The sequence below is a fragment of the Cynocephalus volans genome, chromosome 6, assembly GCF_027409185.1.
Source record: "Cynocephalus volans isolate mCynVol1 chromosome 6, mCynVol1.pri, whole genome shotgun sequence".
Taxonomy (NCBI): Eukaryota; Metazoa; Chordata; class Mammalia; order Dermoptera; family Cynocephalidae; genus Cynocephalus; species Cynocephalus volans.
Genome location: NC_084465.1, coordinates 79994956 through 80022005, shown reverse-complemented (window position 1 = coordinate 80022005; position 27050 = coordinate 79994956). Strand labels below are relative to the sequence as shown.

The window sequence follows — 27050 nt, the reverse complement described above, 5'->3', positions numbered from 1 at the left end:
TGTGCTTACTAATATAAACAACTCATCTTGTTTGATAATTTGTTGTTTTGTGGGGTGGGAAATATTAGAGAAATATTAGAGAATTCAACAAATAATAGGGAAGTTAGCAAATACTGGAGAACAAAGTAATTATTATTTTAACATGTACAGTGCAGATCACAATAACTAGAATTCTCACCTTGCTTTGCTGATCAGATTCTTCTATCTTGCTGATTCTCATCTTTCTTGCACGCAATTACTTTTCTCCCAGCCCTAACATGTGCACCTTCTCACACACCCTCTACCACACTGCTCCAGGATGACTTCATGTGAGTAAATTCAGTGTTAAGAGTCAACTGGATAGGAATTCAGTGGGCAGATTTTGTCTGCACTTGTCAATCATTCTTTAGATTACCTCCTGTACTCGCTGGTGAACATTTTTCTTTAGGTAGTAAAAGAGGCCTCTCAGGCGTCCCTCTCCTACAAACGTGCTTTTTACCTGAGTTTTCTGATTTTTAATGATTTTGTGTGTACATGTGTGTTATCATTCTCCTCATCTTCCTGACACCTTTGCCACACACTATGCTGGGCTCTGGCAAGAGGACTTGGCTCCTGTCTTTGGATAGGCAGAAGGAAATAGAAAATACAGAGATGTGGCAATATAGAGGTGATTTTCTCCTCCGTTGAAATGAATTGCTAATACAAATCAGAACGCTAACAGATCCAGCAGGCATAAATAGGAACTTTAAAATTAGACAAAGAAGAATTCAGGCATAAGACATATCACATAGCAAAATTTTCTTTAGATGTATGTCAGGGAACGAATGGTCAGAAAATGGGGTTGATTCTGATTATAATCTCTTCCTTTGTCACACATTAACATAAACTTTTCTATTATAATACCATCAAAACAGTTGGTCATCCTGGTTATTCTTTTTTCTCCATGTTGAATTATTTGCAATATGCTGTCAAAAAAGTTTTCTCAAACAAAAATAGTACCTAAAGGATTAGAATAATTCTACTATTCCAATTCTTTTTATACTTAGAGCTGGTGTGAAACAATATTAAATTGCTCAGTAGGTTTATTAAGAAATCAGATTCTGGGGCTGGCCAGTTAGCTCAGTTGGTTAGAGAACAACCTTGTAACACCATGGTCAAGGATTCATATCCTCATACCAGCCAGCCAAAAAAAAAAAAAAAAAGAAATTGGATTCTGCTTTTTTATTCAATAGGTAATAATAGCTAACATGGAATGTTACTCTATTCCTGAAGGTATCTTGTTAATGTTCACAATGACCCTATGAGTCAGATTTTATTTTTATCCCATAGCACAGATGGGGAAGTTGAAGTCTAAAGAGGTTGCCTAACTTATCCAAAAGTGTAGAGCTGGGACTCAGTGAGGTCTGCATTTTTAACTGCTATGTTGTACACTCTTACTATGTTAACTTCACGGTAGTATCTCCGCAGACATAAGATCACAGAGTGCTAAAGATAAGCTATTATTTTACAGGATGTAGTGGATATTCCCTAGCCCCTTAATAAGATTACTGTTTCTAGTCATCCTTTCATATATATGAGTTACTTGAATTTTAATATTATTGGGTTTTAAATTTTGTAGAAATTCTCAGTGGCTATTCTTGCAGTGATTTTGGCTTCTCAGGATCCTGTTCCCTTTCTTCAGAAGCAAATCAGTGCTCTTCTTGAATGAGAACTGCAGCTCTTCCAATTTAGGTGATTTTATGGTTGTTGTCAGGAGTGATCAGCCTCCTTGGCCATAATTAAGCCAATTGGAGCTCTTCCCAGAGACTTTTCAATCCTCAAATTGAAAAGGAGTGGCTTTTATTTATTTATTTTGTTGTTTGTTTCTCCCTTGGGGCAATTGTAAATTACAAGGGTCTGGCTTTAGATTATAAATTAAACATTACAAGGCTCTGTTGTCTGAGGCCACATCCCCTGACATGTGGAGGCACCTGAGAGAATGCAGTCATTGAACGGACACAGGCAAGAAGGGGACAGAGTAGGGGGAACACGGAGTTGTTGAATCCAGGTCTCTGACAGAGTCTGCACTGGGGTTTATGCTGTCTGGTTACATGAGCAAATAAATCTCCTATTTGGATTTCTGAAACTTAGAACAACTAGAAAAAAATAAAAGGAAGCAAATTTCAAAAATTAAGTTAAAAATTAAGTACATAGTAATATAGCTAAGAAAAATAAGAGCATATAATTTGAATATTTTAGATTTATAAGCTCTTAGAAAAAAAGTAAAATAGCAGTTTATGTTTTGAATTAGATTTGGTATTTTTGTTGGAAAGAAAAACCAATATAAGGTGTTTTTGCACCTCTTTACTGATGTTTATTTTGGAAAAACTCATACTTACTTGAAATTGCATAACACAATATCTTAATTTAGTAGAAGGAAAATTTCTTCCTTCTCATAATTACTTTAGTAGATGAGCATATTTTTTTTCCCCAAAAGGTAACTGTAGCCTACTTCATAGAGCTAGTTTTATGTATCCTTTAAGGACATAAAGTCTTTGTTTTATAAATAAGTGAAGGCACCTTTTTAAATGATGATCATAATTTGTGTAGAATAAATCAGGTAGCTACATAATTGACCAATTCAGGGCAATGTAGCTAGCTAATTCATGTATTAATACAAAACCACTTTATCTCATGATTCCAAATGAATAAGATTGAAATGTGAAAAAATATATATATAATATATATATGATCAATCCCAGAAGGAAACATGAGAGAATTCTTTGACTTCAGCATGAAGGAGGTCTTCCTAAATATACTAAATCTGGAAGCCACAAAAAGAAACAACTTGAACTGCATTTAAAAAGTAAGGGCTGGCCTGTTAGCTCAGTTGGTTAGAGCTCAGTGTTACAACTCGAAGATCAAGGGCCAGCCTCTAGAAGACCAAAATTTGAATGCTTCTGAGAAGATCTAGCAGATATACTTTTCCCTATTTCTCCCACTAAGAAATGCTAAAAAAAAAATCCCTGGACATTATATATAAAACAAACATAAGATAACAGGGATGGAGCGAAGGCATACTGGCCGGGAACCCCAGGATCCAAGTAAAGACACGTGGGAGTTCTTTGGGTTTTCTTTTTTCCTTGTATGTCCCAGAATTGGAGCTGAAGAAGCCAGCAACATGGAAACACGAACAGCTGAAAAAAAAATGTCAGACAAAAGAAAGTCCCAACAAAAGCCTGCAAGTCTGCTAGCCAGCCCTGTGGATTTTGAACTCAAGATTGCAACATCAACTCGTACCTGAACTTGCAACCTGCCAGCCTGCCCTACAAACTTGGACCTTGCCAACCCCCTCTCCATGGCATGATCCAATTCCTTAAAATAAATCTCTTTCTCTCTATATATGTATATATCCTATTGGTTCTGTTTCTCTAGAGAACCCTGACTAATACTTCAGGTGTCTTAATCAGTTTGTGCTGTTATAGAGTTTGGATCTCATAACTCATGTGGAAATCTGATCCCCAATGTGGCAGTGCTGGAAGCTGATTGAGTCACAGGGGCACATCCCTCATGAATGGATTAGTGCTCTCCCTGGGGGGTGGAGGTAGTGAGTGAGTTCTCACTCTATTATTTCCCACTAGAGCTGGTTGTTTAAAACGTCCCTGGCACCTCCCCTCTCTCTGTCTTGCTGCCTCTCCCATGTGATCTGCTTATACTCCCCAGCGGCTGCCACTTTCCACCATGAGTAGATGCATCCTGAGGCCAGCACCAGATGCAGTTGTCCCAGAATCCTAAGCCAAAGAAACTTCTTGTCTCTATAAATTACCCAGTCTCAGGTGTTCTGTTATAAGCAACACAAAAACAGACTAATACAGGTAGCTATAACAAATTACCATAGACAGGGTGGCTTTAACAAGTATCTATTTCACGCCATTCTGGAGGTTGGAAGTCCAAAATCAGGGTGTCAGTAGGATTGGGTTCTTGGTGAGGGCCATCTTCCTGGTTTTGGGGGCTGTCTTGCTGTGTCCTCATGTGGAAGAAAGGATGAGCTAGCTCTAGGGCCTCTTCTTATGAAGGGACTAATCTCATTCATAAGGTCTTTACCCTCATGACATTATGACCTCTCAAAGGCCCCACATCCAAATACATTGGGGATTATATTTCAACATATTAATTTCTGGGGGACACAAACTTTCACTCTCTAACACCAAGTATAGTCTATAATGGGCACAACTGCTCTTGGGATAAGAATAACAGTAACAGTAACATATATTGAGTACTGACTTTAAGAAAGCCATTCCACCTATATAGTGGACTGAATTATGTCCCCCCAAAACTCAATGAATCTTGAATTGTGTCCCACAAGTTTTATGTCTTAGAAACTTGGTCCCTACTGTAACTGTTGAAGGTGAGAAATCCTATTATGGCAATTGAAAGGTGGGGCCTAGAAGAGATGATTGGATTGTAGGACCATGTCGTAGTGAATGGATTAAAAATGGTGGTCATGGGAGTGGTTCTAAGGGCTTTTAAAGGAGAGAGAGTCTCTCTGCTCTCTCTACTTCCACGATCTTACAATGTGAGACCTCTGGGTCACTTTTGCCACCACCAAGACCCTCACCAGGTATGTTCCCTGGACTTTGGATTTCTTAGCCTCCAAAACTGTAAGCAATAAATTTTGTTTTTCTTTATAAATCACCTAGTTGCAGGTGTTTTTGTTGTGAGCCAACAGAAACAGACTAATACAACATTGCACTTTGCATACATTATCTAACTTAATCCTTGAGACTCTATGAGGTAACTACTATTATTGTTTTAAATAAGAGGAAATTTTACCCTAGAGAGGTTAACTAACTTTTCCAAGTAACATAACTAGTAAGTTGAAGAGCCAAGCAAGATCTGATTCTAGGGCCCCACTGTTTAGCCACAACCCTCTCTAGATCTATATATCAGTATTTTCTGTTACCAAGTCATGAGACCTCCTAATGAATCCTAAAATAAATATGCTTTCACTTGTGCCAACTTGAATGGGTCTCTGTTGTTTAAAGCATATTACTTAATTAAAAACACCCTCTCAATAAGGTTGTGTTCCATTTTGGGAGAGTTTTAGGTAACTTAAAGATCATGTCTTCTATCTTGTGTTTCTCCTGAAATGATATTTCATACAATGTTTTCCAATCACAGCCACTTATTAGCCCTTTTTTATTGAATTAAAAATATCCAGTATTGAGGAATGCATGTTAAAGCAAACCTTTTTCTTCATGCAGATTAAACATATTTTTGTTAGTTCTCTAAAACTAAAGATTAAGTCAAATTTGTTAGACATTTTTTAATTGGAGCAAATTTTTCATTTTTTTCAGTGATTGTGGGATTAAAAATAATATCAAAGACTACATATTCTTTTACTCTTAATGGTTAACCTACAGATTATAATATTGTATTCTTAACTTAATACAATCTAATTGAAAATTAAAATTGCTTATGTGACTTATGGGCTACCTTAAACCTGATCCAAATATGCTGTTTCCATCATAAAATGACTTGTTGCCACCTGATGTTATTGCTTGGTGGATTTGACAGGACTCAACTCAAGATGAGCAGCTTTAGCCAAACAGTTACTTGATCAATGGTCAGGCTCAGTTAGTACAAGGATGTATGCTGTAGCATGCCTAGAACTGCTGTTTGAACAGTGACTGGTTCTCTGCTACAGGTGGTATGGCCTTGCTCAAAAACTCTTGGAAGCTGCACTGTGACTCTACTCTCAGAACTTGCCAGAGACTCCACAAAGCACTGTGGATTACGTTCAGTTATCTTATTAGTTATCTACTGCTGTGTAACAAATTACCCCCAAACTTATCAGCTTGAAATATCAATAAGCATTGTGTCATACAGTTTCTGCAGGCCAGAATTCCAGAAGCAGCTTAACTCGCTGGTTCTGGTTTGAGGTTTCTCTGGCTTGAGGGTCCAGTGAAGATTTCAGCCAGAAAGGATCTGCTTGCATGGCTGTTGGCAGATAGCTTTGTTCCTCACTGGCTTTTGGAAGGAGGCCTGAGTAACTCAGAATATGGACCTCTCCAGATAACCACCTGAGTGTCTTTATGTTGTGGCAGCTGGAGTCCCTCAAAATAAGTGATCCAGTACAGAGAGTAAGAGAATGTCTCAATTCCTTCTATCACCTAATCTTAGAAGCCACAGTCACTTTTGTCTTTATATTAGCCACTCACCCCCATGAGTGCCCAAATCTTTGCTTTTTCTTTACCCTGGTTGAAATCTTCTGTGAAGGACCATACCTTAAGAGACTGTGCCCAGAATCATAAGTGCCCACAGGTAAAAAGAGGTTGTAGATTCTCAGTGTCAATTCACTACTTCTTCTAGGCTTTCATCTCTTACCTGTTTTGATTCCAGTCCCACTTCTACAAAGTGTCTATATTCCCCAAGCACAATCAGATAGGGGGAAATGTCACTCTGCCTCATATAAGCTTTTTTATCTAGTGGAGAGAAACCAATAATGAGTTTGAATTACCTTAAATGTCCAATTTTCTCACTCAGCGCCAGGCAACTGCTAAAAGCTTTTCTATTCTCTAGCAGCAGGCTTCTGGCTAGCCAAGCCCAGATCATTAGCCCGTACCCAGAACTAGCAAATGTCTCCAGAGATGAGAATAAAAAACAGTACGATGGATAAGCAAATTGTGGTATAGTCATGCAATGAATATTATACGTCAGTGAAAACGATGGAACTATTGCTACTAGTAACAGCATGGATGACTCTTAACAATGTCGAGTGAAAGAAGCCAGACAAAAAATATTCATCTTCTATGATTCCATTTATATGCCTTTCAATATCAGACACAATTTATTATTGAGATTTAAATCAAGACAGTAATTACTTTGAAAGGGTGGACAGTGACTGGTAACAGGAATAAGGGGACATTTAGAATGCTTGATAATGATCTATTTCCTCATCTAAGATGCCAGTTACATGAACACATTCATTTTTTTAAAATTTGTTGTGCTGAACACTCATGATTGGTGTACATTTCCGTGTACGTGATTTACTTCAACAAAAACTTTGCATTAAGAAAACCAAAAATGTAGCAATTGTTTTTCATTATTAATATTTCCATTTCCATTTGAATGTTTCAAATAATATCATAATAAATTCATAATATGTCAAGTCATAGGGAAGTTTAATATATAACTGAAAACCACTAAGATTTCTGGAAAGACCAGCGGTTATCTCAGTGTGACTGTGAGCATTTGAGCAGGCTCTGTGCCTTTCTCTTCAAGGTATTTTTCATCTCGTGTTGGAACTGTGTCCCAGTTCATAGAAGTAATAGCCATCACTGATCTCTTCATGGATCTTACAAAAACAGCATCTTCTGGGTCATCAAACACTGTTCTGCAAAAATAGCAATTAAGTAAAAAAAAAAAAAAGCCAATTAGACCAAAATGAATTCTTTATTTAAATGAATAAATGCCATATTTTTCTGTGTTATTTGTAATATAGTAACACTAACAAATAATTTGTGGTCTCTACCAACAAATGACTTTCAGCTAAGTGATACTATTTTTATTGTATTTTATTGTTTATTTTTTAAATACAGTATCTGAATATATTTGGGGGTTGTCTATTATAGTTTAGGTCTCATACTCATGCAATCATGTTTTAAAACCATGTTAAAGAGATTATTAAAATATTTAAAGGTATTTTCATGTTATTATCTCAAGTATATTTTATTACAAAGTTATTTCTCTACATTATGCTATATTTTACAAATGTGTTTGGGGATAATATTTTTCAACATTGAATTGAAAGAAAAATTCTTAAGTGCAAAAATAAAAAGAATGATGATTTGAAATTCATCAATGTTCATGAATTTGAAATGTCTTTCATAGTATTAATGAAGTATTTGCCTTTCAAAATGTAAATTCCAGCAAATATAAAATGTTAATCTACATAATTGCTTTCACTGAACATATTTAGAGGAAAAGTAAACAAAGAAGGTAAAATTCCTCATTAGGAATAGCTAATAATTCTTAAGTTTTATTTCTTTATGCATAAAATGACCTTTTAATTTATTTTAGGTTATAATAATAGTATTACTAAAAACCTAAATATGCCAAATATAAATGCATACCCTGAACTGACTTATCACAGAAAGATGTAATTTTTCCCATGCATTTAAAGAGCTGGTAATTTTTTGGTTCATTAAAATCTATTTTAGAAAGTGAGGATAATTTAGGGGGACAACACAATTATTAAATAATCTGATAATAAACGTAAAGATTTAAAATTCACTTACTTGTCCACATTATTCGCAAATGCAAAATCTAAAAAAAAATACATTTTAAAATTAGTAATTTTCAAATGTTTATCCAGCATCTAAAACAACAGAACGATGCTATAAAGGAAAGGTCTAGAGCACAGGTTGGTTTTTTCAAGCCATTGTTTGCATATATATCTCTATCTACCAAAAATGTCTTGTTACATAAACAAAAACTGAAATTTTCTTGTAGAGATATGGTGGTTCTGCCTTGGGTTTGGGGGCAAATTCTTTAATGCAGTACATATCTAAAAACCTGAGATCAGAATACTTAATCAATTTAGTTATCAATGGAATCCAAGTGGGAATTTTTATAATTAAGATATTGAAGCTCATATGCAGATAATGATCCTTTTTCCTCTAATAGGCACATGCATTATTAATGGATGAATAGTCCAAATGAGGAGAAATATTTAGGGCCATTTTCAACCATTGGATTCTTGGCATTAACTTCAAAGAAACAGAATAAACAAATCCTAGATCACAAGAGTCTATATCTTCCCTAGCTTTAGAGCTCAAAGACTAGTCCTCAAAGCTTGAATTTCTTATGGTATCTTCCAGAGATTGTCATTGCTCTGTTTATTCCTCTCCAGAAGGCCTAGTGCCAGGCTAGAAATGGAATTTACCAGCACCTGTTGGGCCACAAAAACCCAAAATATGAGCTCTTGCCAATCCACAAGCAGCAGAGAACACAGGGCCTCTGCCTTAGGAAAATGTGTGGTCTTGTTTCTTTCACAAGAGGCTGATGCAAGTCTCCCATGCCTTTCTAATCTCCCTAGGATCTTTCTTTTTCTACATTTTTTCCAGCCGTATTGGGGTATAATTGACAAATAAAAATTGTATATATTTAAAGTGAATAATTTGATGTTTTGATACATGTACACATTGTGAAATAATCACCACGATCAAGCTAATTAATATATTCATCCCTCACATAGTTACCATTTTTCTTTTCATGTGTGTGTGTGTGTGTGTGTGTGCGTGTGTGCGTGTATGTGGTGAGAACACTTAAGATCTACCTTCTTAGCAGATTTCAAGTATACAATATTGTTAACTATAATCACATTACATTAGATCTCCAGAATTTATCCATCCTGCATAACTGAAACTTCATATCCTTTGATCAGCATCTCCCCGTTTCCCCCTCCTCCCAGCCCCTGGCGACCACCATTCTACTCTCTGCTTCTACGAGTTTGACTATATTAGATTTTATATTTAAGTGAGATGATGCAGTATTTGTCCTTCTGTGTCTCGCTTATTTCACCCAGCATAATGTCCTCCAGGTTCATTTGTATTGTGGCAAATGGCAAAATTTTCCTATGTTTTTCTTCTGCATTTTTAATTACAAAAAGCATACATTCCATTTATAATGAATATAAACAATAATGAAAAAATGAATGAAAAGTGGTAACTCTTTTACCTGTTCAATTCCTTTTATCAGTGGTATCACTAGTAAGAGTCTTGTGTACATGCGTCCAGCCTACACAATACACATGTGTACTCACACACATACATATACATAGAGATTTGTTGACAAAATTCTAATTTTGTTATTACTCTGCATAATATTATTCTGCAATGTGTTTTTTAATATCCCAGATATATCATGGAATAATTCTATAATGCAATAGTTTGTATTATCTGAATGTGCCATGATTTATTTAACATTCCCCTGTGAAAGACCATCAGAATGTTTCCACTATTGCTATTATAAAAAATGTGGCAATGAGCAGCCTTATATACATATATATGTTTTTTCTTTGGCCATGTGTGCAAGCACTTCTGTTGGAGGGAAACTTCAAATTGAACTGCTGTGTCAAGTGGTTTGTGCATTTTATATGTTGACAGATGTTGCTGTATGGTCTTTCAAGAAAGTTGAACCAGTTTCCATTCCCATCAATAACATGAATTGTTCTCTTTCTCCCCTTATCTTTAACAACCTTTTATAACTTTTGCCTACCTGTTGAATGAGAATGGTATCTCATGTTTTGAGTTGCGTTAATTTGGTTATTAGTGAGGCTGATCATTATTTACATTTCTCTCTATAAATGTCTTGTCCATGTCTTTTGTCACTTTTTCTATTGAAATTTTTCAAAATTGACTTGTAGGAGTCCTTTACAAATTATGGCTATTAACTTCTGTTTGTACATGTGTTGCAAATACTTGTTTTAAATTAAAATCTTGTATGTTAATTTTGTTTCTATACCATAGAATGGTTTCTGTTTTTATGTTGTTAAATCTGTCAACATTTCTCTTTTTGGCTTTGGAGTTTTGTGGGAGGCTTTGATTGGCCTTCTTCACTTTGGGATTATGAAAGTATTTTTCAGGCACTTTGCAGTTTTATTTCCATTTAGATATTTAATATCTCTGGAATCTATTTTTGTATATGGTGTCTCCCTTAGAAAGTAGTCCTAGCCTATCTCTTTGGCCTAGGGTTGCTGTATGTCACAAGTTTGGGGCCCAATCATTGTTTTCTCTGTAAATGGTACCCACTGAAGTTGTGCAACATGGTAGCTCTGTTGACTGCTGATATTTGCCTTCACCTGTTCTTTTGACTCTCACAACTCCCTCAATTGCTCATCCCTATGCCAACCAATCTCCAGACCCCACATTGACTTCTGGTACTTATCTGAGCTTTCACGCATAAGCAGCAGTTGGCATTCACTTTTCGGGTGTGCCTGGTGTCATAGCTACCCAGAGACAGAAATTTCTTCAACATTCAACTTCCTGAGCCTTTGCTCCCCGAGCCCATAACTTTTAATCATGTGTTCTCTCAGGATTCTGTCTTGCCTTGTGTCCGAACTCACCCACTCTGTGGTGTATTGCCATTTGTTGAATAGTTTGCCTGTTGTTCCTTTTTGGTTTTACCCTTGTCTCTTCCTGACTAGTTTGGGAGGAGAGAACTCTTGGCTGCCAGGCCCAGGCTCTGTGATACTACACCCCAACCTGGACCCAGCACCTGGACCTCTGTCTTGTTTGGGATAGAAGAGCAAATACAAAGGAAATCCTGTAGTTTCACTTTAGATTCACTAGTAGACATTTTAAAAGCTTGATACTTTATTTTAAATACCCCTAAAGTCTTTCTATATTTAGGTAGTTGGTGGGAAATATCCCAATGTCTCAGTTTCCTTAAAGCCATGTAAAAGCCCAGAGTGTTTTGGGTCTGATTTTAACCACACCTATTTGATAAGGATTGATAACTGGGATTTGGAGGAAGCATAAAATTGACCTTGCTTCTCAAGCTATTTGAAATATAATAGGCTTCTTTCTCAATTTAAGATTAAAGATAATAAAATCAAAATGTGGTGCTAGATTGCCTCACTGACATTTTCAAGTGTGGTTTCTTTCCAATAAAAGAATTCAGAGTCCTAAATGTGCATGTCAGATTTATATCAAAACAAATATAAAAGCTACAAAACTATAAGGTGTAAGTTTTCAAAAACTTACCTAGTGGGTTTTGTTAGTTTCATTACAAACGTTTGGCTAATTAAGGTAAGCTAATATAAGCCATGCTATAGAATAAAAATACTTTTCAGTTGCTTTGATATAATGGCATTTTATGAAAAATGAATAGGTTGGTAAGAGTCATGCTGCCAATTTTTAGAGGGCTATGGTCCACATATTTAAGAATTAAGAATATAAGTTTAGTAGAAAAAATGTTAAATGCAGTAAAATACTCTCGCTACCCTTTCATCTTTGATTTTGTTTTTGGAGGTTTGATATGAAAAGCAGTAAATGGAATAAAAAGTATGATAGTTATTTCAGCAATCTGATTAAATAAAAGAAATGTGAAGCACTAAATGTGGTGAGCAGCTCTCCCCTCACACCTACAACAATTACCGCACTGAAAACAGACTGCGGGACAGCCCTGCATAGCTTGCATGAGCTGTTAGTTAATATTAGCTATTAGTTAATATTAGTTGTGTGCATTAGCTCTTTTTAAGAGGGGAGGTTTTCTATCCAGAGATTCCTTTTCTACCACAGTATGGCTTACTCCCACTAATGCGATAACATTAACTTTGGGCCATCAACTCTCACATGAAATAGAAGAAAACCAGAAGTGGCTGACTAAGCAAATAGTTTAACTTATTATATGCTTGGTATATGTCAGATCAAGTACGTCAATGTTTTACATACAATATTTCACAACAGTCAAAGGAAGATTTTGATCCTGTTTAAAAATCAGAAAGCTAAAGCAAATTAATATCCAAACTAAAACTTCTAATTATTAGCAGTGCTGGTGTTCAAATCCAGGGGAACATGCCCCGAAGCTTGTACTTAACTCTACACAGGTTTTCTCTACCTTGAGTGTCAGAATTGCCTGAAAGCCTTATTAAAACACAGCTTCCTGGGTCCCACCCTTGAGTTTCTAATTTAATCAACCTGGTTTTGGGCAAGAATTTGCATCTGTAACAAGTTCCTAAGTGATGATGCTGCTGCTGCTGTCTTGGGGACTACATTCTCAGAGCCTCTGGTCCACACTATACTTCTGCACCCACAGCACGTCCTACAGACATGTAAACATGGATTATGCATTAAGTGATGTAAATAAATCAGTTATTTTTATTAGGTGTGATAGTGACATTGTGGTTATACAGGTGAATATCCTTATTTTTAAACTTGCTGGCTAAATTATTTAGGGCTGAAGTGCACTGATGTCTGCTACTGAAATGTTTAAAATGGTTCACCAATTTATCGACGTTTTCCAGTTTACATTGTGGTTGGGGATGAGCAATGAAGTGTAACTAGCCGCTTCTGAGGAGTCCTGTCCTTCCTGATCAAGAGCCAAGGCCTTATATACATAGGCTGGTCAATATGGCAGAATATTAATAATTGTTGAATATATATGGGTGTATGAGGGTGTTTAACGTTCTTTTAATTTTTTCTGTTAAAAAATTTTCACAACAAAAAGTTGAGGTAAAAGTCATTTTGCCATCATTCTTTTTTCTTTTTTTTTTTTTTTTTCTCCTACACTCTGCCTCTGCTCATTCTTGAATAATTATTTCATTGGTTATAGAATTTTTGGTTGGCCATTACTTTCCCTCAACATTTTAAAAGCATTAGAACACTGTCTTCTAACTTCCATAATTGCAGTTGGGGAGTGTGTTGTGAATGTAAATATTACACTTTTGTAGGTAATCTGCATTTTCTGTATGACTGCTTTAGGATAGTTTTGCCTTTGGTGTGGAGTTTTTTTGTTGTTGTTTCTGTTTTTGGTTTTTGATTGTGTTTCTTTTACATTTTAGATTCATTTTGTCTGGCAAATCTGAAGATTTATACCATTTATAAATTTTGGAAAATTCCCAGACATTATCACTTTGAACATTACCTTCATCTCAATTTCTCTCTATAATTTTTCCCTTCAGGAATTATTACTAAACTTATATTGGATCTTCTCTTTCTAATGTCTCTTTGTCTCAATGTCTAATTAATATCTTCCATCTCTTTTCTATGTTACATCCTGGACAATTTCTTCAAAATTATTTTCCAATTTAATGTTTTTTCCTTCGTTTCTAAAAAGTCCATTTGGTTCTTTTAAAATGTATGTTGTCCCTTCGGCAAAGTATCTGGAGGAAAGAATTTTGTCTTTGCACCTGCTTTCATCCCCACCCCTTTATTCCATCCCAGAGTGGAGATGTAATGCCTGATGGCACAGCAGCCGTCTTGTAACCACGAGGCTCACTTTAAGAACAGCAGAACGAAAGACAGATGTATTCTTAAATGCTGATGATACCATGGAACTTTACACTAACCCTAGATACCCTATCTTTGTACTCTATGCTGTGTGAAGAAAATAAACCCCCTATTTGTTTGGATTTCTGGCACATATAAGAAATTAAATTTCAACGAATGAAACATCACTGAAAATATTCAAGTTATAGTTGCATATAATGACTATGTATATGAGTATAATCAAAATATTGTATTTGTTTTGTTTTGTTTTTTGGTAGCTGGCTTGTACAGGGATCGAACCCTCCTGGACCTTGTTATCAATACCATGCTGTAACCAATTGAGCTAACTGGCTAGCCCTAATCAATATATTAACAGTGCTTATTTCTGGGTGACCGAATTGCAGATGATCTTTATTTCTTCATAATGTTTTTCTATATTATCAAAAACCTATAGCCTTTATTAGTAAAATTGTCCTGTGTTACTGGTAATAATAATAACTATAGATTATTTACTGAGCCATTCATACTGTGCTGGATACTGGGGTTGGGACTTCAATGTATTATTTAATTATTATCACATTATCTCATTTGATTTAATACATACGAATGAAGATGAAAATTGTATATTCACTTTAACTAGACCAACAAAATTATAAAATCAGAAAATAAACTATTAGAAAATAATTAGAAATTGTTTCACTATATAGTTGATTATAAATTGCAGTTATCATCAAATTACCCAAAAGTTTGAGGAGTTTTAGTTTTATCTTATTTTTCAAAATACCTGAAGGTAATCTCTGAGATGATTTTTGCTTAAATGGTGATTTAGGATTCCATGAGGTGTCTGCTTTTCCTCTGAATGCTATGGATTGAATGATATGAGCCTTTTTGTGGTTAAAAATGGTAATCATTGATCTCCTTTCTTTTTCTGTAACTTCTGATAAATGCAAAAAGTAAAGTTATTGCATAGTATTATAAATTGATATGCAGAGTGATTTAAAATAGAACTGAGCATTTTCAAATTTTATTTATCTGTACTATGTTATATGTGAACATCCTGTCAAAATTAAACTGTAAAGGGCTATTGCAGTTCTTTCCATACTCGTATGTGCTCGGTGTTCTCCCCTCTTGTCACAAGACAGAGCACAATCCTGCAGTCTAATGCATCCCAGACACTGTCTAACACATCCCCAGGCATGGTTGAAATTGCAGCATGATGCACCTTTCATTTCCTCAAGGATATCGGAAAGAAGAGGTAGAACTGTGAAGTTGTGGTATATCATAGAAAGAATTTACTCAGTAATAAATTATTAAAAGCGTTCAAACCTGTAGAGACAGAAAGGTAAGTACAGAGATAGATAATATAGCACTTGGGGGTAAAATGGGTCTCAAAAATGTAAAATGTAGTGTTCTGAGGTTGAGTGTGTGTGTGTGTGTGTGTGTGTGTGTGTGTGTGTGTGTGTGTGTGTGTGTGTGTAAGTCAGACACGCTAGTTTATCTACAATGCCTGAAGATGTATTCATAAAAAAGTTATCATATATTTACAGAATTTCAAAGAATATGACTTTTAGAACTTAAATAAGCCTTAAGAGATTTAGTCCAGTTCCCCCATTTTTGAGATAAGAAACTAAGATGCCAGGGGGTGACTTGGCACCCAACATGTCAATGTCAAAACTAAGACAAGAATGAGAGTTCTCCTCACACTTGATTAGATGGCCTTTCCTATAAATTAGCAAAGAAATGGGAATTCCTAAACCAGGGCAAATTTTAGACAGCAAAATTTGCAAAAATAAATAATAAGAAAACTTTTTTCTACAAAGACAATTATTCAAAAGTATTCTTTCACAAGGACAAATTTTTAAAGGCACTCTTTGCTTTTAAACCACCAAGCTATAGGACTGTTTCTCAAATATCTCTCTGCAAGAAAGAGGTGTTCCTACGTTTTCGGTCAAGCAGCTCCACTCCTGGAAGGTGGTAGATTGTATATAAACGGTACAGGTTATATTGACACAAGGGGTTTTGGTATAGACCTGCAAAGGAAGAATCCAAAATAAAATGTTGGATTTCAAAATTAGTTTTATCTATCACTTGGTAAAACATGAGAAATTGCAGGATTTATATAAAATGTAAGGACGTATAAAGCTCTGCTTCCTATCAAGCCAATGGTCTCATTAAACCCTTACTTATTCAGAGCAGCACTTAGTTTTCCTATCTGTTAAATTCATTCATTCAACAAATATTTACCAAGGGCTTAGTATCAGCAATTGTGCTGGGTGCTGGGGATGTATTGTTGACCCAAATCTGCCACAGTGAGGAAAATTTTAACCTGCCCATAAGTGAATTAGTGGGGAAAGAACTAGATATCAGCTCTATGGGACTCTTGAGGCTCCTTTTAATCAAAGTATCACTTGGTACCCTTCTTCCAGTCTGAAAGGTCACAAGCGTTCCTGCATGGAGATGGGTGGAGATGCAGTACACTGTTCTAACAGAATTTTCTTCTTCTACTTCACAACACTGGGCCTAGTTCAGAATATGTAAATGCCAGTAGCAGCTTCAGATCTCAGCAGGAAGAGAGCTGAGCAGATGTGGGTCTTGTGTCTTGCCTACCTCTGGCTAGACACATGTGGCTCTGAGATCCTGGTGGGCAGAAGCCAGAATTTATAATAAACCCTACTCTCTAATACGGTTCCTGGAGGAGGGAGACATTTGGAAGCAGAAAATCTCCTGGCATTTCCAGTGTCACATCCCTTAGGAATCAGCATGTAGGTACTTTTAAAAAATGTTTCAACTATAAGTTGTAAGGGTTTTATTTTCAAGGAAAAGGTATTTTCCCTATTCATCCTAGATAATAATAAACAGGATTATTTCAATACAATGTGAAATAAAACTTTTATGATTTTCAGTAGGGCATCTTTAGGTGTTTGGATTCTGCCTACATGTAATTTCTAGAAAATATTTCTGGAAAATATAATATAGTGAGGAGAACCACTAGATGGCAGTAGCAGAAAGAGCTGCAGCTACTGCAGAACTACTTCACTCAGCAAAATGAGGCTCATGTAACGTACACGTTAAATTTAAATGTACTGTTGGAGACTATTCATAAACTACAAATAGGTTTGATAAAGGGATGGAAATATTAAGCATTAGAATCCCAGGAAAAAAAACTTATTAATATTTATAAAGAACATTTTGCAACATAAAGAAAATGGGAGGACATTCTTAAAAGACAACAGACTATTTAGATAAAATCTGAAAAAGTCAATCATCTGGATGTTTTCTCTGTAGGTCATAAAACATCCTGATATTTGTTGTATAAAGACAAATTTTTCTGCCTAATAAAATAGTTATATATAGCTATTCCCTGTGGAAAACATGAACTTTGAGGGACATAAAGCAGGCAATGGAGGACACCTGGTGCATAATAAACAAAAGTTATAAGACTGAGGAAAGGCCTAAAAGAATATTCAGAGCCAGGAGCAACAAAGAAATTTAAAAGAAAGAAATTATGTATGTATTGGAGGAAATGAGAGGAATAATAAAATGGACATTTTTCAAGATTTCCTAAGTGACAAAAAATGGTTTGCATTTTATTCTTAAAAGGAATTTAAAGTGGTAACAAATAATTATAACTACAGGATAGGGAATAGAACAGATGTCTATTAAACTAGTAATCAGGACAGATTTAAAAAGATCCATAGGGATCATGCACTGTAGTTTGAGCCAGAGACAGCAAAGAAAAGACATTCTTGAAGGATTTAAAAGCCAAACACAATTGTTTTTAATGAGAATTTAGGAGGAAGAAAAAGTCACAAATGCTTTAGTGCAGAAGTCTGCTTTGTGGTTACTCTATTGGAGAATCACATGTGATGCCTCACAACCCTGTAACACATTGTAGCTGGAGGTAGAGTCTGCCTTTTCATAGGATGTTAATGGAAAAAGTACCATCATCTTTCAGTGACTTTTTCTCTTGGTGTACCCTTATTCTCTTTGCCCTCTAAGAACATTACTATTTCATTTCTTTTCTTGCCTTTTGCTCTTAATCCTTAGTTAACTAACTTTTTAATGTAAATTTTAAAACTGTGGCTTCAGCTAACCAAAACACCAAACTTGGATTTACTCCTGTTACATTGCATTACTTACAAACAAGGTTCTGGTTGACCATTCATCTTGTCCTAAAGCAAAATCTGAATGACTGCAAATCAGAATACTGAGCTGTTAGTCCAGCCTCTTCTTAAATTAACTTTTAAAAAATTGAATTAAATAATTTGAAAGGCATTTCATCTTTATTAGTCTTCACTTTTTCCTAACTCTTAAATTATTTAGAAGGAAGCAATCTTATTTTCAACTCTCTCTTTTTATTGTCTTTCTATACAATTAAACACTTAACATTTTGGATTTATGAGTTTTGGACTGATGAGACCAAAATTACCATAAATTAAATTTCTGAGATAGAAAATTGGTTTCCTGTGTCTGAATGTTCTGAAAGCCTTCTATGATGTATGAGCACATTCCTTTGGAAACTATGAAGAGAAATTGCTTACACTTTCACTTTCAATAGGTTAATACTATTTAATCCACCTTCCCTCTAGGCTACTTATAGAGTACACCTCACTGGCGCCAGCACTGTCTTGCTTATCTTAATTTGGGATTCTGAGTCTAAGCAATTTACATTTACACAATGATATATCAAAATGTCTCTACTACCTTATTATATAAGCTTGAGTTTCATGAGTCACATGAGAGAAGCTACTTATTATTGAAACAGAAGAGGGGGGAGAAAAATAGAGTCATCTAAATAGGTGGCTCCAGTTCATTTTTTAAAACTTTTAAAGCAGAATTAAAAATCATCGTGTAAATGAACTCAACTGCTTTAAAGTCCATCTCTGAAGAAAGTTAATGTAATTAATAAGGGACCAACATACCCATTTTAACAGATAGGGACAATGGTATGAAAAAGTTAAAAGCCTGTGCAGAAAAGCCTGTGGAAGGAAGTTCAGCTGTTAGTAATCAGACACCTAGATTTTGAGGTTCTGGGTCAAGGTTACTTAGTAAGGTCAGCATCACCATTTATATCACCTTCTTATCTTAACTAAAATCCATGGACCTCCCACACCACAAGCTGAAAATCACTCCTGATTTTAAAAAGCAAAGTAGGGATGGAGAAAGTGGAGGAATCAGAACATTCTCTTCTTCAGGACAACAGCAATGAAAGACCCAGTTGTTTTTTTTATTTGGTGGATTGCTTTGTTGTTTGATAGAGGTGGTCCCCCCTTGGAGGGCATTACCATTAAAGAGGCTCAAATGAAGAGACTCTTGAGATCCTAGTCCCACCCTATCTGCCAACGTCCCTCTTCACCTCTGGCTTTTTGCCATCAGCGGTGGGTTAGGGCCACTGCTGATGGAAAAGGTAGGAAATGTTTAAGAGCAGTACCTGTGGAAACGTGGAGACCCTCGTTTGAAAGGGGGAACACCTTGTTTCCAATGGTGATTCCTGGAAGCTTCACTAGGAAGCAGGTCTTGACAATTATGGAATGTGGTCTAGTCATCTCAGTATAGTCAGTAGAGCTGAATGAAACATAGAGAATGTGTGAGAGAAATGTTTGAGGAGACTGAAGGTTTAGGAACAGGAGAATGGAATAAGTATTTTGGTGCTGGTGGTGGTGGTGGTAGATTTTTTTTCCCCTTAGTGAAAGCCATCAGCCATGAAGCAGGTCTTTGGCACATGTGGATGCTGATTAGAAAGAGTTTGGAGGAAGGAAGAGAAGAGGAAAATGGAGCTGGAAAGGGAAGGTGTGGAAAGCCAGACTGCCTGGAGAGAAAAGGTGGGGTCCTGGACTCCGCCTGGAAAACAGGAATTCCAATTACCCGGGACCTCACACTCTGCAGCTGGTTTTAGGCCTCCCTGAAGCTCTGCAGCCATGTGTCTCCTGGGCCATCCTTGGCACTTCTCCTCATAAATGCCAGTGGAGGGTGCAATGCTGAAATGGATTAGAGTTTACCCTGCAGGCTATTTTCTCACCCTCTGAAGAACTTGCAATTGAAGTGGAATAATAATGCTTTAAAGTTTTATATGGTTTTACAACTTGAAAAGACAAAAATTACATCTGAAAATACATGGATTTCTCATTTTAGTTGATGAGCTGAATCTAATCTGTGATTGCAAGTGAGGCTCACAGAAACTTAATCCGAGAACATTATTGTACAAATAACAAGTAGTCTAGTCAATGAAAACATTTTTTTCCATATACTTTCTTTAACCAAAATGGAGCATGGATTCAAAATGTGAATATTTGCTACCAAGAATTTTCAGAAAATTTTTTTCTTGTAATTGAACACAGCATTTTCTCCATTTCAAAAAAATGACCGTACGATGAGATTCTCAATTGTTAATTGAAAATTAGTATAATTAATTCTCAAAAGTTATATAACAGTTATAGTTATATTATTTGAATTCTGTCACCGTGATTTTAAACAAAGGTCATTGAAACTGTCATGACAGATAATGTGAACATTATGCTACCAGGCTGACCTTCAAAGAACTATAAAGGGCACTCCCCCACCCCTGCTCAGACAGGACACAATTCTGTGCTCATGTACACCCTTGACAAATAGGGAATGGACTGGATTTCAGGATTCACTCAGTCTTGGGCCAGGCACCTTTGTTCAAGGCATAACTCTGTTTACCACTATATTGGGGCAACCTCACTTACTACTCTACAAATGTTATTTTATAAGTTTGCTTAAATGATTTTTTACATTTAGCAAATTGTCCACATAGTTTTTGCATGGAGCCCCTTCAACTCTCTAAGACATATTTAGGTGAAAAGTTATAAAACTATAATAAGCCCCATAAAGGTCCAGACTGGGTCTTTCATGTTCAGCTTTTATCCTGTTATCTAGTAGAGTGTCATGTAGTAAATGTGTGATAAACATGTTTGAATGAATGAATGAATGAATGATAAATATTTATTGAATGAATGAATGAATGAATATTTATTGAATGAATCAATAAATAAATGATAAATAGATGAAACAAGGCATGAGCTTAAGTTTCTACATTCCTTAGAAGTTTGGTTAAATCTCTGCCTTGGGTTTCCACCATTGAAGAGGGAATAATTCTAATTATGTCATTCATAGGATTACTGTGAAGATTTAAATGAGAATATGATAAGAAAGAGATTCTCAACAGGAAAGACATTCAAACATGTTTCTATTAGGATTATTATTTAAAATTTCAGTTATATTTCTTGAGTATATTTAGTACTTAGCAGAATTTCCAGATTGTATGCCACTTAATTCATTGTCTGATTTACATAATCCACAATAAAACGATTTTTATTTTTGTTGCTGCTTCAAAATAACATTAATGATGAGAAATGCTTTCTTAAAAAGTGTTTTACAGAATTTTCTTAATGTTCCAAATTTTTTTCTGTTCAAAATACTATCAGGCAATTCTAAGAAGTGAATGGAAAATGAATAAAAAAGAATATTTCATGACATTACATAAAGAGGTCTTCAAATTCTGAAGTTGGAAAACCTGTTCATTGATCTGGAGCCCTTTTACCTTGGTACACCTAGTATCCTCTGTTTCGTAGTGTGCTTGTGTACACATTTATTTACCCTTCATGATCATTAGCTTATTGAGAGTAGTAACTGTGCATTCGTTATTTTTCTAACCCCTCTCACACTTCTTTCCAGTACAGAGGCCAGTTGCTTGCTGGGTATGACTGAGTATGTATGAATAAAGTTTGCTGCTCACTCAAGTGAAAGCTTAAAAATGTACTCTTTTTTTGGGTGTGGGGGGGTATCAACTTTATTAATACATTTCACATACCACACGATTCTCCTATTTTAAGTATACAATTCCTGTGTTTTTAGTATATTTACAGAGTCGTGCAACTTGTCATCATAGTCAATTTTAGAACACTTTAGCACCCCCCCAAACCTCTAACCCCTTACTATTTAGCTATCACCCCCCCCCCCTCATTTCCCCCCATCCCTAGGCAAACACTCATCTACTTAAAAACAGTTACCTCTCAGTGTTGCTGTCTCTATAGATGTGCCTATTTGGGACATTTCTTGTATATAAATGAAATCATACAATGTGTGTTAAAACTTACTTTTGAGAGAAAACCGAAAATACAGATTTAAACATGTAAGTCCTCTTTTGTTACTTTCATCATTTTCATTTGACATGCCATATTAGTTTACACAAATTTTTTTCTATCTGTTCTTTCAAAAGCATGTCTTAAAAAATGAACAAGATCTAGTCTTGTTTACAGGAATATCTAAATATTTTAGTTATAAACATTGTTCTTCTAATTTTACACTTCAAAAATGGAAAAATGTCCTGTGTTATTACTATTATAATATATGGCCATATAAAAGTGCAAATGGATACTTAGGGTCTTCAGATTTAGCATTCCCTTTAATTCCTTCACTGTTGCATCGATGTTTCTTAATTCATTGTGGTGTAGCTGAAGTATATGCAATGAAGGCAAATAGTGCAGGCCTAAAAAAAAAAAAAAAAAAAACCCAAAAAACATTTTTATAAGATGTTAAACACTTTTTTCAATTTATTATTATTTTTTTAATTGACAAATAAAAAGAAACATTTTTAAAGCTAATCAAATATGCTAACTAAATAAAAGAAAATATTATAGCTGGCGAAAGGAAGAATGACCATTATAATATTGTAAATTATTATGAATACAACAAAGAATTCAAATAATGGATTGCAGTGTGGGAATATAAAGTCATATTGTTTTTCATTGTTATAGTTTCACTTTTTTTTCTTGCTTTTGGAGGGGCTATTTTCTTTATTCCTTTTGGGGGTTTTTGTGCCAGTATTGCTTAAATTTGTAATGTCAATCAAAGGAATAATTATTCATCCATTTCAGTGTCTTCCTCCGAATTGCTCAGCTAAGTATTTTTACACAATAGGAAGCCAAATATTCATTTCATTTTTGTTGATTCTAAATTGCACATTTTTCCACATTTTTAACATACGTGAAAGTGAAATGTATCTGTGCTATAGTCACATCGTACTTTAATTGGAAAATTTTTCTTTCTTAGTGGTATATAAATCATGGTATTAAAGACATAAATCATGCTTTTAATATTTCTGACATTTGCGTCTATAATATATGATATTAAAGAAAACTTTTTTGTACTGTACCTTTTCATATTTCATAATCATGGTACATCACATACTTTTACATGTGGCTTGAAATTGTCAGCTTAGAGATTGTTGTACATATAAAATTAACTCAGAGTGGAAATAAGAATTTGGTTAGTAAAAATTATAACACTATTCATAAAGTTGTTATATTGATTGATGTTCCCAAATGCTGTTAAAATTTGCTTCCATAATATCTAGTTTGTATCCAACTGTGCAGTAGAATGACAAAATTTCTATTTTTAAAAAAAGAAGATTCTTTTATGGTTTAGATAAGACACATGAGAATATTGAATTAGAAGTCATCTAACAGCACATTTCTTAAAATGAAATGTATATAAGAATATTTTAAAAATAGGTTCCATCACGTATTTTCAACAGAAATGTTAAAACAGATTTATATACGTCAATAGCAAATACCATAGTTGAAAGTTATTATTTAAAGGAAAATCTACTCAATCGACAGAGAAAATGTGACATACCTACTATCTCAAATATTTCATTGTTGTTTAGATATAGTTCTGTCAGACAATAGTTTCTAGTTAGAAATGTTATCCCTTGGAGCTGAAAATAAGAATTAGAAAACAATAAATCTTCTACAATGATTATATATGTATAAGACCTTAGAAGTTCAAACTATGTGGCTATTATTATTTGTGACCTTTTGGTATGAGCTATAAGTTACATCTGGATTGTCTTTGAGGACAAGGGGATGAAAAAGATGTTTTTAGGTAATTTAAACCTTTCTTATCACATCTCGGCCACACTTTCTCATGGTTTCAAAGCCTCTGTAATGTGGCCCTGCCCTTTTGCTTTTACACCGTGTAACAGTATTTTTCCCAGTTCTGCACCATACAGTCTCATTGGATCTGGCTCTACATATCCATTAATTCTCCATCAAATATTAAGAGCCTACGCTGTGCCAAGGGCTCTCTCCTCAGATAAAGCCAAGGTCGTGTCCGCATTTGTGTATGCAGAGTCATGATCTCCTGTTGCCTGTCTTTTCTTCCTGGTGCATTTCTGATTATTCTTAAGGATCAGCCCAAGGCCGGCAAGGCATACCAAACTGCGCACGCGTGGACGTTGTCACACTTCTGGAGATTTGTTGACACCATGGTTGGATCTCCTCACTACTGGCTTCTTCCTGTTTTGTCCCAATTTTTGTTTCTCTAAACTTCCACCTGCTCCAGCACTTCCAGTCATGTCTCCCAAATGAAGGTCTAATTCTGAACTCTCTTTACGCCCCAGTCTATAAACCATCTCCTCTTCTCTGCTCGTTGTCCTGGAAGACAGCTCTCCTCAGGTTAGCCCAGGACTCTATAACCTGAATGGACACAGGAGGTTCCTTGGCCAGGTCAGGCCCAGAGCTAACAGCTTAACTGGCCCCATCCCCAACTAAAGGACAAGACACAGAACAACAAGTTCATTGGTTTTAAGGAGGCCTTTCCTGACAACTGTTCTCATGAACCTCCATTTTCTTGACTACTTCAACACTTAGTTTGACTTGTACAATTAACCACTTGATCACTAGAATTTTGTGTCTTCCTTAAGGAAAAGAACAATATTTCTCCAGTACCTTGTCACTTCCACTTCTGCACTCTCTCCTAACAACATGGTGAAGTTGCATCTTACTTTCAAGATTAGATTCAAAATTCAGTGTGCATGAATAAGAAATAGTCAAAAGTACTCTCTTGAAAATTCCTCAAATGGACCGTCAAGTACTATATTCAATGTTAACTGTATGTCAGAAATCTTTCTGTTACTTGGCAAGGAGAACCCCATTTTTTAAAAAAATGTTGACTCTATAACCTCAAAACATTATAATAGATTGGTTTAAATTGTGAGGATGAGACACGGTAGAACCATGAAGGAAGGGCTGGTATGTTCTAAGAGCAGCAGGTAAATTAAATATAAGAATGGTATCTTTACTATTTAATATAGGATCTAGGAGGAAGAAGATTCTCATGAAATAGTTATTGATCTATTTAGTGCTTTGTATATACAGAAATATATGCTCATGATTATAAATTCTTTTTTGCGTGTGTTTTCTAAAACTTATCATAGGAACTATTATCATTATTAGTTAAATAGAGCTGTTGGGTCCTTTGACGAATACATTCAGATAAATAGATGCCAGTCTATCTGACAGTGAGGATTTATTGGAAATTTTACTCATGCCCCTCTCTTATCTCAGAAAAGCCATTTTAGATTTGTATCTAGTTTGAAAACTGGTTTCTCTGATACATTTTCTTTAATTTCTTCTTCTATTAACAACATTTACCAATTTTGAAGCTATATAAGGCATCTGTGCTGTTCACCTCCTCATTTATCCACCTGTCAACACTCCTGCAGGAGGAGAACCATATCAAACACTCTCATGCAGCGTCTGTTAAGTCATGAGAGAAGCCATGCTGCCCCCAGGTGGGAAAACCATTCCAAGCAGGAAGATAAAGGTCCTCATTGGCTTCCTATCCCTTTCTCCTTTTCCTACTGGCCTCCTGGCAGCAATTCACTGCTTCTGCTCTTCCTCTCACCGCTCCCAGCTCTAATAATAGCCACACTTGACATCAGCATAGGAAAAGAACACCGGTGGAAAGCATGACTTTTTCTTCTTTCCTTTCCCAGTTACTTGCCCAGCCACACGTAAACAGAACATGACTAATTAGTTGAGGCTTTAATTTCTGTGGCATTACTCAGTAACACAAGAAGAATACTAGTAAGCTCAACAGTTTCACCTTGATTGTAGGATCATAGTTTCCCAAGAGCATTAACATCCTGGACCATGATTATTGGGATTTGAGGTTTGTACTGTTTGTTGAGGTGAGGGGGTGAGGGGAGGTAGGGTGGAAAGACATCAAGCCAGTTATGAGCACCTTGGGGAGCTAGTAAAAGATTTGTGTGGAGGAGTGTTATTGTTCAATTTGATTTTAGAAATAAAATGGCAGGGTAGAACACAGTTTAGAGGGGATAGTAAGTATAACAGCAGGAGATGAATAGGAGGGTGTTACCCTAATTCAGAAGAAAATATGGTGGCCCAAAGTAGAATAATGGTGGTGGGAGAAGAAAGAAGTAGAAGGGAATTGAGAGACAGTTCCAAGGCAGAATTCACAGGACTTAATAGACATCGCAATACAGCACGTTATTAAAGTCAAGAACAGGAATTAGAAGACATGCTGATACTCAAGCCATTATTAAAGTGAAATGTTACTATAATTATCCAGTTAGAAAAATCTATACTATTGATTCTCAAGATTGTAGGATTTATATTTAATGTGACATTTCACAAATTATATGTATATCTTAGCTTGAGGCTTGGCACATAACAAGTGCTCAACGAATGATTATTTATTACTTAACCATTATTTTAATTTTATAGGGCTGGGAGCTCTTACATTTAATGTAAAGCACTTACAGGTAATCACTGAGGTACTTGTAGGGAAAAATGTACACCACCAGGAATTTAACATTAAGGAGGCATTCTTTCAGAGCAGGGCTTTACAACTTCTACTACTATCAACATATTGGACCAGATAATTCTTCGTTGGGGTTCTTGGGGTGGAGGCTGCCCTGGGCATTGTAGTATGTTTAGCAGCATCCCTGGCTTCGATCCACTAGATGTCAGTAGCACACACACCCCAGTTGTGACAATCAAAAATGTCCCTAGACATTGCCATTTGCCCCCTATGGGGCAAAGTTGCTCCCAGTTGAGAAATGATGATTTAGGGTTGAGAGAAGAAAAAATAGTTGTATGTGCTCATTGTGAGCTGGGCATTAAGCTAGGTGCTTTCATAAATGTTATCTAATATGATCATTACAAAAGCCCCATGCTATTTATTTTATCCCCAGTTTACCAAAGAGGAAACTGAGGCTCAGAGAAGTTGAACAACTTTCTCAAGGTCCAGAGATCATAAGTAGCAAAG

General features: G+C 35.6%; 1 protein-coding gene across 1 annotated transcript in view; it reads right to left on the bottom strand.

The window, feature by feature from the left end:
- Window positions 1–7188: 7188 nt before the first annotated feature.
- The window catches only part of LRRC72 (leucine rich repeat containing 72), a 45572-nt gene continuing 25710 nt past the window's right edge, over window positions 7189–27050 (bottom strand). Inside the window, exons 4-9 of the mRNA XM_063101056.1 lie at window positions 23613–23694; window positions 22354–22464; window positions 15893–15982; window positions 14737–14889; window positions 8259–8286; window positions 7189–7354 (exon numbers count right to left, since the gene is read on the bottom strand). Of these exons, the coding sequence (XP_062957126.1) occupies window positions 7189–7354; window positions 8259–8286; window positions 14737–14889; window positions 15893–15982; window positions 22354–22464; window positions 23613–23694 (630 nt within the window). The remainder of the gene's footprint in view (window positions 7355–8258; window positions 8287–14736; window positions 14890–15892; window positions 15983–22353; window positions 22465–23612; window positions 23695–27050) is intronic.